Source organism: Armigeres subalbatus, chromosome 1 (genome assembly GCF_024139115.2).
Source record: "Armigeres subalbatus isolate Guangzhou_Male chromosome 1, GZ_Asu_2, whole genome shotgun sequence".
Taxonomy (NCBI): domain Eukaryota; kingdom Metazoa; phylum Arthropoda; class Insecta; order Diptera; family Culicidae; genus Armigeres; species Armigeres subalbatus.
Genome location: NC_085139.1, coordinates 157,112,161 through 157,125,630, shown reverse-complemented (window position 1 = coordinate 157,125,630; position 13,470 = coordinate 157,112,161). Strand labels below are relative to the sequence as shown.

Genomic DNA, 13,470 nt, shown 5'->3' with positions numbered 1-13,470 from the left:
ATAAAACACATAGGGTACGGTCCAAAAACTCTTACGCTAATTTTTTTCAAGTTAAATAAAAACCGGGAAAATTTGACAAAATTTATCGGGAAAAGCGGGAAAAAAACGGGAATTTGAAAATCGAATTTCAGTGGCCACCCTGAATATATTTACTGAAGTGAACCTTTGCATCTACTCACCCATTCACCCATGGGCTCTGAGTTCCTCTATGGGTAAATAAGGACAAGGAAAAAATATCTGGTTAATTGATTCAGATTAGATTCCTAGCGACTTCCTTTATTTCTTTTTGAGGTCTGCCACTGCTGCGATGTCCGACCGGATTCCAATTATTTGCATATAGATTTTGTCTCCGTTGTTTCGTATTGTGTGGCTATAATCCATCTCCAGTTAAATTCTCGAATTTCTTTTTATATCTGTTTTTGATGGCATCGCGTATGAAGCTCAAAATTCGAGATCCAGTTATGAGGCCATCAGGCCCGGATTATAAAACGTACACATCGATCGAAAAATACTTGGTGCCTCTGCCTCATCGCCGTATTAACAACACAGTGAGAGTTGGATATTCGTATCATGGTGCGACTAATTTAATTGGATTTCCATATATTTCGTAAACTCGCCAAAACAGTCCTAGCCTTGATCTGTTGTGCTGCTACGTTGATCTTCGTATTGTCGTCAAATGCTCTTGTACGCTTCCATTTTCCGGAACATCTGGTGCCCGAGTTCCTAGTTCATAAAAAAACATCTCTTTACAGCGTCATCTTCTAGTCGTCGTGTGTTGAATCACCGCCCGAAATAATTGCCTATTAGATGGACATCAAGAAAGACTCGTCTCTCGGCTGATACAGATGTGGTCGATTTGTGTTTCACTATGTCCATCACAAGACGCACACGTGACTACTGTGTACACTGATCGATTGGGAACCAACGATCTTTTTATTCCTATCACCATGCTATTATAACCATTATTGCAGCTCCTCGTTTTCGCTCATTTCTCCGAGACCATGACGTCCCACGGTCAGTTTATAGTCTGTTTTGTCGGATCCGAGCTTTGCATTGAAGTTCCCCATGTAGGGGAGCGTTGTTACCTCGAATATCGGGATATAACAATACCTGTACCGACGGTAGTTTGTGTTCTCCAAAGTTTGGCTTACAAAAACTCAACTCAGTACCCAGAAATTCGAGCTTAATGCACCGCGTCTCACTTTTTCATACAAAATTTGTATTTTATTATTATTGATTCAATCATTTTTTTCTATGCTTCGTAAGAAATCGACAGCGGGAGATGTTGATTGTTGCTCTATATATTAAATTTTGGTGCTATCAGATAACGAAGTTAGCTGCAAGAGTTTTCCCACTATTCAAGTGGTGGAATTATTTGAGATGGTATCCGTGGGCCGGTACTAAATCGAACTATGCCAGTGAACAATCGCGACGCGAGTTGCGGTAATTCTAATGTTGTTTAAATAGCCCGCATCATGCAAGCAATAATGTTTTTCCATGCACACTAACTTGAAGATGTTGCGATATTTTAAAACGGCAGATATTCCAACTTTAATATTTTTTGTTTTTCTATGTGGGTCGGGGAATATGACAAGCGCATGTAGCCTATGGGCAAATAATGCATCCGAAAAACGTTCAATTTTAGGGGTATACTGCTGAACAAGGATATAATGGTGTCAGCCCATTATGCCGAAGGTCACTAGGCCGAATGGCCATTGGGCCGATTAAGAAGAAAGAAGCAAAAAGTGAGAAATGAGAAGTTCGTCCATCACTTTATCCCTTCTTCCTTAATATTTTTTATTTCTTCTTCCTTCTTTCTTCTTTGCTCTTCTTACTTTCTTTTTCCTTCTTCTTCCTTTCTTCATCATTCGCCCTTTTTTTCTTCACCCTTCTGGCTTCTTTCTATTTTTTTGTACTTCTTCCTTTTTCCCTCGTCCTTGTATCTTCCTTTCTTCTCCCTTTTTATTCTTTCTTCCTTCTACGTTCTTCCTTCTTACTTCTTCTTTCTTTCTTTTTTTCTTCCTTCGACCTTTTTCCTTTTTTTCTTCTTCTTTTTTTGTTCTTCCTTCTTCCTTCTCCTTTCTTTCTTCGTTCTTCTTTCATCTTACTTCTTCATCACTTCGCACTACTCACTCCCTACTTCTTATTCGGCCTAATGGCCATTCGGCCTAATGACCGTTCGCCTTCGACCTAATGACCCAACATCGGGGTTCTCTACCAATAAGACTATTAAGTGGTCCCGTAATATAGGATACGGTACACCTATTTAGAATTCTAGTGTTCAAAGATCGTGAGCTCGAATCCCACCATGACACGCGGAAGCCTTCACAAAACATCTGCATTCAAATCCAATTAGTAAAATCTAAGAATCGTCACGTGTTCAAAATAACTTACGTTTTGCTAATCTTCTCTTCTAGCAACCAATCGGCACGAGAGCTGTCGCACTTTGCCGAATCTGCGATGGCCGTAAAGCGTGTCATCTTGCAGCATTTTTCGATGCGCTACGACTACATGAATGTAGAGCGGCCGAACATTTATCAACCTTCGGTGCAGCAGCTGCAACAGCAGGAAGTCGTACTTCAGAAAAAGAATGCTAACCAAGAACCGATGTCGTCCGCTCTGTACTCTGCGAAGAAAGGATCCGTGGAACTTGGGGCCACGGATCAAACTCCAGAGCGGAATACGTTGGAAGCGGTGGTTCGAACCGAACCACAACCGTGCCCACCATCGTCTGCCCGAACAAGCATCATCAAGGTGCAGGCCGGTGGGGGAGAGCGGTATCATGCGGGAGATGCGGATGACGGTGGATCTCTGTCATCATCCCCATCTTCATCGCCGTCGTCAGTGTCATCGACGTCATCATCGTCATGCTCATCATCATCAACTGACGAACATCATCATCGCTGTGATGGAGATGCTGTCTATGTCAGCATCAGGAAGTCATCTTCGGCGTCTACGTTGACACCGGACGCATCGCCGAATTCGGTGACTTTATCTCCAATTGCCACCGCCACTAGTCATCAAGGTGTCAATGGGCTTGCCACGATGAGCCCTCCTAATACCGCGGATTGCGGTTCCGATAATAAGGAAAACAAATCCATTAAGCCTTCAGTACAACCCCAGCAGCAGCAAAAACCGCTGGATGTGATCAAGGAGAAAAGTACTGCTCCGTCCATAACTTCCAGCTCTGTGACGATTCCACCGGAGCAAAACTGGCGATACCGTGGTGCCGATTCCGACGCTCACAAGTTCAAACATCCGTCTTCGATACTCGGTCCGAGTTACAACAATTCCCCTAAGGCACGCTATTACCACCCGCAGCAGCAACAGCAGCAGCAGTATCGCAACTTTAGCTCGTACAACAACTACTACAACAATCACAACAACCATCATAATAACCATCATCAGAACGTCTACAATCAGTACCGTAGTGGCAGTGGCGGTGGTACCAGTGGAACAACCGGAAAACCGTCCTACTATCGCCAACAACAACCGAAGAGCAATAACGAAAAGTCGAGTGGCATCGATATCCGTTCGCAGCATCCACAGCAGCAGTACTGGCGAAGCCGTCGGAACAACCACTACAACAACGATGACGAAGACGAGCTGGTGGTGGCCGACGGATCGCCATCCTATCGTCACAGCAATGGCTACACTAGCAACAAAGCTCGGTAAGTAGAATTTAAGCATAAGTGTAACTTGATTTGCTTAAAAATTATTGACATTTGCCTCCATTTCTCCTTTGCAGGTTACAATCGGCCATTTCGGATGCGTCGGGTAACATCCATGGCACATCAATCAACAACAATCCTAATCACCATCAGTACAATCGCGGAGGAGGAACCATCAATCGGGTTAGTAACACCGGCGGCGGTGGCACCTATCGTCAGCAGCAGCACCAGTATCGCCAGAACGAGCTGGTTTCTTCCGGAACAACGCTTCATGACGAGCACACCAACGGCGGTGGAGGAGGAGCTGAGTTAGTTATAGTAGGAGGAGGAGGGCGTATGCCAACACAAAATAGAAATACTTTGAACTGTGATCCAATAACAAATAATACTACTAATAAGTATAAGCATTATCATACAAACTCAAACACAATTGTTACCGCACTGAAGCGAGAGACGTTAAACGGCTATCAATCGATGATCAAGCAGCTGCGCATCAGCGACCTGCACGACGACTACGGCAGCAGCACCAACGGCGGCCTGATGGTTGGCCTTTCGCCACCGAACGAATCCCAGCTGATGCAGCGACGTCTCTCGCTCAAATCGCGCAGCATTTGCAGTCCGCTGGAAGCGGCGGTGGATTCCATTGAACAACAACAAAAACAACAAGAACAGCAACAGCAGCAACACCACCAGAAGTACCAATACCATCCCCATCATCATTATCAGCAGCAGCAGCAGCAGCAACTTCAACGCCAAACGCCAAACTTGGCACTCACGACAAAAAGTGGTTGAAGAACCGTTTGCTAGAAGAAACACAAGGATTCCCTGTTTCCTTTTCGTTTTTCTTGATTTTCCTTCTCTTCTGTCTCACCTTTTTTTTCCAACCTGAACAGTTGTTGCTTGCTCCTTCCGGATCCTTCTTTTCTCACAAGTTTATCCCTTTAAACTTTGGATCTACTATCATAGCGATGTGACAACGTTCCTTCATTTACCTCCCGTTTACGATGGCCTGTTCCAGGAAAATTGTAATCTTCCTCTCTTTTAACCATGTAAAAGTCTTGTATTATCCTTTTTTTTACTACAAACCTTTTCAGGAAAAAGGCTTACATTGCGAAACAATTCCCTAACGAGAACCAATTGTTTAGAATTAGCATTTTTCGCGCTAATATGTTATGTTATGTTATCATCGAAAACGATAGAACAATCCAGGTGGCAAATTGTAGAAATATATATTTTTTCGGAGCATTTGAAATTTGGATAATTAGTGTTCTTGCGACAATCAAAACGCGGTGACCGTTTTTTTTTCTTCTGATTAGTAATAAGAATATTGCGATAACCTACCGTGAAGTGGTATAAGTTTTGAAAGCAGTTGTCTATTAACTTTGTTGCAAGAAATTTTATTTTGTTTGTAGTAATTGGTTTGCGGCCAAATTTGCTAATAAATTTGTAGTTTGGAATTGTGATTCAACTAACGAAAGAAGACAGGTGAAGAATAATATGTTTCTTTAAAACGATACTTACGAATTGAAGTTTTAAGTGAGGAAGTTTAATATCGAATATCAGCCCGGATTTATATGCAGCAGGAAACCATCTATTGGACATTGTTGGTTATTGAAAAAGACAAATGCTCAACGTAGAAAAAGTGATACGCATCATTAGTGACAATTAACATTGCCAGTTCCTTTCGGTTTTAAGCATGGAATTCATGTCGTGGACTTCTCCAGTAGCTCATATTTGTAATTGAAAAATGTTTTTATATTTCCTAATGAAAATACAGAAATTGCAATGGTTAAGCAAGGAAACGAAAAGTGCAGTGAGTAAGTGGATAACAAGCATATCCGTATAAAGCCAGGGGAGGTCAGATCGTGCCGTTTTTATGTTTTTTTTTAAGATTGGACGGTTTTAATAGAAAGTCATTGGAAATCGACAGCCTTCGATCAAAATAAAATAAGCATGAAATTTAGCCCAGTGTGTTGATTCTTACCAGAATTACAATGATGTAACATACGTTTGAAGACTTAGGTCGGTTCCGCCTTTGTAAAGGGTAAATTTATTTGTCTAAAAAGTGCAGGAAATTTTCCTAATACAGTGTGACATAGAGCGGTGGGGTCTGCCGGTTAAACAGAAAACGCGTCAGCATTTTGTTCAGAAAGGCTGTGCTCCGAAGGGCTCTCTGTAATTGGCACATTCTAGCCATTGCCCGTTCTTATAGATCGGACATATGATGCCATGCAAATGAAGTGAATCGATTGACGCAGCTGCTCACTAACAACTTTGAGAAGCTCGACCGGGTTTTCGTCCTTCCCAGCTAACGGCAGAGCAGTAAAGCTGTTTTTCCTTTTATTTAAGTAAGGCTGATTTGGCTTCTTTCAGACGAACGTTTCTAGTTCCCCAGCTTGATTGTCGTCATCTATGTTTATCTTGTTTGAAGTGCTTCTTCCACCTGGCTGCCACCATAATTTTATCTTTCCTTCCCGGTTTTTGCACATGGCGGGCCTTGGCGTAATCTAGTGCTGTGCGCCATTGACAGTTACGTAAAATCTCCGCATATTGTTTCGATACATAGTCCCCATAGTCCATCCATTGTCAAACTATCAAATACACTTCGTGCTGCTTTTTCTTTCTGCGGTGGATTAATTTCTTTGTCACTTCCGTTTTACAGCCACTAGCCACTAGCCACAACCCCTCGGTGCCAATTTCCTCGCGGTGCAGTCCTAAACACTTCCTGCGCTGTTGTAGTCATAGTTTCATTGATGTTCTTCCTCGAACTATTGACGTCGACAGATCCGTGGTAAAGTCGTGATTATTATCGTCGATAACGGAATGAAAGCTGCCCGTACCAACGACAGGACGAAAGTAGAGTTCTCTCCCGGTCTGTGCGTTTGCGTCAATGACTATTTTTGATTCGTATTTTTGACACTCTCCATAGGTCTTTTCAAGGCTCTCATTCGTGTCATCAGGCGTACCGTTCGGAAGGCAAAGATGCCGATCAGGCTGTAGTTGAACAATTTGCCCTTAATTCTCAGCACACAGATAAAATCCACATTCGCATTGCGTTCCTCCGACTTCCTCAGGTGTCTCTTGGGTCGAGCTTCATGTCCGTTTGACGTTGGAGTCAGAGTCTCCATTCTTAGATATAAATCGGTAGTTGATGGTAAAATTTACCTTCTGCAACTTTTCCATCATCGCTTTCTCTATTGTGAAGACCCATTCGACATGAATATCGTTCAGAATGGATCGTTTTACCATCAGTTGTCTTTACATCATTTTGGGTTTATAGATAGGGTTGATGAAGACAGGTTTAATCGGCTCGTTTCGCTGTTGAACTTCTCTTAGCATCAATGTTTTTGGAAGAAAGTCCAGCTGAGCAGTGGAATAGACATTGGTTTTCATCACGGTCCTCACGCGTTTGGGCATATTGCCAGCAGATTCCTTCCTGAAAGTGTTTTGTTGCTAGGAATCGTTCTATTGAGCGCTCTCTCGGATCAAGGTGATGCTTCACCCTTTTCAGTTTGTGTCCTCCAAAGTGAATTTGTGTCCAGTTCGTTCCTCGAGCGTTTAGGATAGGTGGGTTCGGTGCTCTCCATATTCAGGATTATGGCTAAAGCCTCTCTTCTATCTTTTACGCTCTCCCGGAGATTTTTTGGCGTTTTCCTCTGTGAGTGCTTGAGTCTTCGAATTTAGGTACTCGCACTAGGGTGGCTCAAATTAGTATGGGAAAAACTTTTTTCAATTTTTTTGATGGGCCGCCCTCTTATTCGGTTCTATTCAATGCCCTGATGCTCTGGACAAAATTTCAGCCAAATCGGTCAACGTTTGGGCGGTGCTAAACTTGTTGGAAGTTTATATGCAAAAATGTATGCAGAAACACCCAAAAACAGTAAATTGCAGCTGGACTGCACAACTTACGATGAAGAACTATGATACTCATTCAGATCTTGAAGAATTTAATACAGAATGTTATGCAGAAAACCGCGAGAAGATTAGAGTTTGCCCGGCTAAGTTATTAGCATTTCTCTGAAGTGGGGTTTTAGCAAATTTCGTTTCTTTTACCTTTGAAAAGAAATAAATTCACCCCTACAACACTCCAGTAAAATGCTAATATCTTTGCGTAATAAACTCTAATCTTCTCGCGGTTTTCAGCATAACATTCTGTATTTAATTCTACAAGAACTGAATGAGTATCGTGGTTCTTGATCGTAAATTGTGCCTTCCAACTGCAAATCACTGTTTTTGGATGTTTCTGCATACATTTTTCCATATAAATTTCCAACGAGTTTAGCACCGCCCAAACGTTGACCGATTTGGCTGAAATTTTGTCCAGAGCATCAGGGCATCAAATAGAACCGAATAAGAGGGCGGCCCATCAAAAAATTTGAAAAAGTGTTTTTTGAGCCACCCTAACTCGCACCCTCGGCATCCATAGAATTCATACTTTAAGAACAAGCCTCCCGGAATCCAACACGAAATTAATTCGCGTTTTCAATGCAGACCACTTAATACGGAAGCATCTTACAACTGTCATTTTTATTGTTTCAAGCATGCAGCGACGCAGCTAAGGTAAAATTAAAAGTATGACAGTAGTACGTTGCTTCCTTACTGAGTGGTGTGCCCTTGAAAACGCGACTATTTTAATTTGAATCCGAGGTGGCTGTCTTAAATCGGATCCTTTATTGGTTGCCTGATGATCGGAGGGGTCGCTAATGATCCTGGTCCTTGTTATCATATATGTCCTCCAGAAAGTTAAATGCGGTCAATGGAGGGTGAGGTAGATCTAGGGACTATTAGCATTTCGCTCTCACAAGTCTGAAAGAAGATAGTCGTCACCTTGAAGGTTATATTTTAAAATCGAACCCATTTTTGATCCTACCAGTGCCTCGTCGTAGTGCACTAAGGGCAGCTTACTGGTGGTTGTCACTCCATGCTCCGTTCATGGTTGAGCTTTTTTAGAACCCTCTCAATTTTTCTTCCGTTACCAGGGCTTGGGACTTGAGCTGGACTGGAGCTCAAATTCACAATAGTTTCCAACTCTTTCGGACATGAAACTGCGGAGATTCATTATCGCTCCCGGACTTGAACTCATTTGTAATTTTTTTCAGGAGGCCCTGAGACCCGTGGTATTTTTATACCAATCGACTCAGTTCGACGAAATGATATCACGACGAACAATGGGATCAGAAGTTATGGCCAAAATATTAATTTTAAACCGTTTTTTTAAATATCTTTTTTTTTTACAATTGTACTCGTCCGAATTGCTCGATATAAGTTGCGTTGAACATGTCCGCCGAAGTTGTGCATCTGCAGGAGTTCTTGAATGTGAATTAAAGACGCCAAATTAATACAATTGTGTTAAGGCGTCTTATGGAGAAAAGTGGGTGGGCATTTGAATTTGCATATTAGGAAAATTGTTAACAACCCAGAGGCGAATCGTATGAGAATAATGAGATCAGCTTCCATAACAAATATTGAGAATTGAGTAGCAAGGCCTTGCTGAAATGTCTTCCATACGTTACTTAAACAAGTAAAAAGAAGTTTCGCGAAGAAAACTCAGTTAATTCAAAATCATTTCTACAATTGGCCATCTCTATTGTTATTTGTCGTACCGCAATTAGAGTTTAAGCAATTTTTAAGAAACTCCATATCAACAATGGAGGTCAACATTGCGTTCACTTTCTCCTCACGATAGTATCCCCATAGGATGGGGACAAGTACTATAAAACGCCGGTAGAAAGAGGAAACGGAGGAACCACGTACTAATCGTTTATGTAAAAGCGAGAACAGAGTGTGCCAGATAAACGTGTTTTGGCTATGGAAGTGTTGTCAAGTTCAAAGAATGAATCCCCATTCAAGAAGGTTTGAGCGAAACATTGTCAAGCATATGTTCCAGGTGTGGCAAATTCCTTATGTTACGGGTTTTTGGAAATGAAAAGCCGCCACCGTCGGGAATTGTAACAAACATACAAACAAACAGACACACACACTGTACGTATTTGTAGTGGTAGAAAGCAAAATGTAATATCGACAACATTATAACAAAACAAACTCAAAATACAGTTGTATCTTTGCGTAGAAGAACATACAAAAAAAGGAAACATCAGAGAGCCAAGAGAAGAAAAATGAAAGTTTATTTACTAATTTATTGACTAAACCTCATATATATTATAAAAAGAAGAAACAAAGCAAGGCCAACAGTTAAAAGATATCAATTGGTCGCACCTAGAGAGTAAACTCCGTTAATCCCTTGAAAGTTATTGCAGCAGACGCGAGGTAAATATGTGCTGATTTATTCCTGGAAGATTGGTATTACATAGTTTTGAACTAGCTCTAGAATTGAGCGAAGCTAAATTTAAGTGGCCCCATTAGGGGAAACCGAAAGCGAAAGCTAGAAATCAGCGCAACACAGTGCTCAGGAATTCTCAAACTGTCGATCGCAACCCCGTACGCTGCTCATTTGCTGTTTGCTTTTTGGCCTTCAAAAACAAGGCAATCAAATATGGGTTGTGTGATGAAGAAAAAGGATTAAAGCGTGAAATCGAAGATATTAGCAATGTTTCCAGTCGTTAACGCTGTAAACGTCATATTGGATTCGAAAATAATTATTTAAAAAAACCAAACGTTTTATAATTTCATTTGATTTTTGTAAGGACGTGGTCAGTGCCGTTATTGTTGTATCTACCCACTTTCACGCCCTTTAATAGCTAACGTTTGAATAGTCTGATTACAATTGAGGCATACGTCGGACATGTCAAATCTTCCGGTTATCTATGAGCAAAATTAGCCTCACACCTCGGGAATTTGGTTTTAGCGTCCCCTTTAGAAAGACAACGACAAAATCGGAAAAAGCGGACAAGATTTCCGCGAGTTGAGAATGCACCACTCGATGTTACAACGACGGAAGGCTCTGGAACAATCACGTGGTTACGTTGTGACCATTAGGCAGAATTCTTAGGATTGTAGTTCATTTGATCTAAAGTTGTTCGGCCACTATTATTGCGTAAACCGGTCTACATCGTCTAATTCTAACTGTAATTTATGTCGCTGTCTTACTTTTGATGACGAATAATATCCTGATCTAGAATAGGAAACTTCTACTCATGTTTTCAGTTCTTGCTCGTTTGAGAGGGTGCATCCTTCCACGTCTCCCAGAACAGCTGGCATTTAGTTCTGTAAAGATGTGATTCATAGCAATCTTTATTGTTCAGAATATGTTATTTACTATGTATAAGGTAAAGTTTACAGCGTTAACCAGAGGAAGCATATTCAGAAGAAATGTACATATTTTATACATTCTTGACGATTTTATGCATGCTTGGTCTGAGATCTGATTAGGTGCTTTTAATTCGGCTCCTAGGGAGCCTCTACTCAGTTTGAGAACTACTGAGGTTCATTGATTTTTGTTTAACCCTAAGTGTCAATAACCAGATTGTGTATTCGGAATTCGGATGAAAGTTATCAATTTGGACTGCTGAGCAATTTACTTCCTTTCGTATTTAATTGTTTACTTTTATCCCAGTAGGGCAGAACATGCTTTAGCTAACTTATCCAAAAACAAAATATCATGTTTTAAAAACTTAAACAATGTCCTTATTTTAGCTCTTAATCACATGGAATATGAAAGAAATTAAGCAATATTTAGTAGTATATTGGACCTTGACCGTACGGAATCCTTAGAAGTTTTGTTATCAAATGTGAAAATGAAATTAAAAAATCTTGCTTTAACAAAATTTAGAAGAAAAAATAAACACAAAAAAGAAAAACAAAGGAACAGATAAGACTGGATTCAAAATTCCTTTTCATCCTTCCCAGCTCCAAACGTTCAATGAAAAAAACACAGAAAAAGAAGTAAACCTAACAGTTCATCTTTCCATAAGAAAAATTGTTCGATGCATTCGTCGCCCCTTTCAAATTGAATGCAAAAACAAGGTAGTCAGGGATTGCAACTGTTATTTAAAACATAAAAAATCCAAGTAAACTTGGAATACCGTTTCTTTTTTTCTATGAAAGAATTTCAATTTCTTGCGTGGTTAAAAAACAATAGGTTGCACCTATTGTTCCACATACATTTATTTCCGTTTGGCGTTAGCAGATGAAAAAAGAACCTCGAACACCCCCTCCAATAATATAAACATACAAGAATGCGTTGGCTAGTTGAAACAACGAACCGTTGCACACAATCTTCAAGGTGTGAAAAATGGAACGGTCTCACCAAATTAATTGAACAATAAGGTGAAAAAAAAAACTAATAATCACACTTTTTAAAACAGGAACAACAGAAAAAAGAAGAAAACATTACTCTGTAAGAAAGCTTATTTGAAAGAAAAGATAAGTTGATCAATAATTTCCAAGTTATATTTTTATACAAAAAAGTCAAAGAAAAATCGCAAAAATAAAAAACTCACAAAAAACTAAAAAATTAATCACAAAATGGTAAAAAATACAAAAAAAAAACATTTGAAAACTGAAAAAAAACAGAGACGTATATATTACTTACATTGATAAGGCAGCCCTAAATTCGATCTATATTTGTGCAGCAGACTTTTGTGAACTATCAGCCATGGAAGTTATCGAATCGACTGAATGTAAAAATAATCTTCTGGAATAGTTGGCCATGCATTTCGATAAACGAAATTTTCCTTTTGACAACAATTTCATGTTCCGTGATCAATGGCGGCTCGTTTTTGTTAACCGATGTCTGCTGCACAAAAGTTACGATAAACCATAATAAAACACCTTACAAACCAAGAAGAAAAAAATAGAGAGATCATACACAATTTTTGCATTGTTGCCATATATCTATATTTTTTATTATTGTGTTAAGATTCTGTGCGAAAGAGAAAGAGAGAGGAGTTAAGATCGAGAGAAAGTGAAAAAAAAAATGCGAGAGCGCGGGGTTCGGACACATCTCTTTCAAACGAGTATAGTCGTCTTTGAATTCTCTCACCCCTACGAAAACACGCGCACTCAGCAAGAAACGAAAACGAAGCTTTTACCAACCAACAAACCGACCACCACCCCCCCCCTTTGATTGAAAGTTATATTTGACAAAATTTTGAGCCACGATTACCTTCGGATGTGAAACTGGTCATGTTTTCCACGTAACGAACGACAGATACGAAACCCGAGAAAAACAACATTGACAAATGTGCGGATGAAGAAAGAAGGTTTAAAAATCATATTTTGTTGGAACCAAAACTCAAAAGTTTTGAAATAAATTTGTATATTTTTGCAAATCATTCTAAAAAAGCGTAATTTTGGTGTTTTCCGAAAGTCCATAAAGCGAGATCATAAGATCTGATATCTTTTTTTTATTGTGCCTTGAAAATGACAGCTTTTGTGATCATTTTCCAAGACTCTCATAGATGTGAGTATTTTTTTGTGATATCGAAGTAGCTTTTTTTCTGGAGGTATGTTTTTCTTAGGCGACTATCTGGCGCGTATTTTTCTTTGCGACCAAAAATGAGCGGAAGAGTAGATTTTTTTATGAACGGTACAGTATAGAGATTAGCAGAAAACTGCAAATAGACACCTGTGTGATGCGAAACCCGGATAGGTTGAGTTCTCATGTATCTCATATCCGACCCACTGAAAACCAACTCCACCTTCGCTAGTCATACTGCCCCTATTCGCAAAGGCGTCCCATGTCACACCGCGAAAATCGGACGACTGCGGTGGGCTGGTCACGTGATCAGAATGTCGGACCGTAACCCGGTAAAAATGGTTCTCAACAACAATCCGACAGGCACATTTTTCAGAAACTTCGCTCGCTTTGGGCAGCCCCTTGTGAGAAGTGTCCGCCGAA

At 40.3% G+C, this 13,470-nt stretch overlaps 1 protein-coding gene across 1 annotated transcript in view; it reads left to right on the top strand.

The window, feature by feature from the left end:
* LOC134205380 (serine/threonine-protein kinase MARK2) overlaps positions 1-12,654 on the top strand; it is a 91,111-nt gene extending 78,457 nt beyond the window's left edge. Inside the window, exons 5-6 of the mRNA XM_062680604.1 lie at positions 2,418-3,671; positions 3,749-12,654. Coding sequence (XP_062536588.1) covers positions 2,418-3,671; positions 3,749-4,463 — 1,969 coding nt within the window. The 3' untranslated portion in view covers positions 4,464-12,654. The remainder of the gene's footprint in view (positions 1-2,417; positions 3,672-3,748) is intronic.
* The last annotated feature ends 816 nt before the right edge of the window (positions 12,655-13,470 follow it).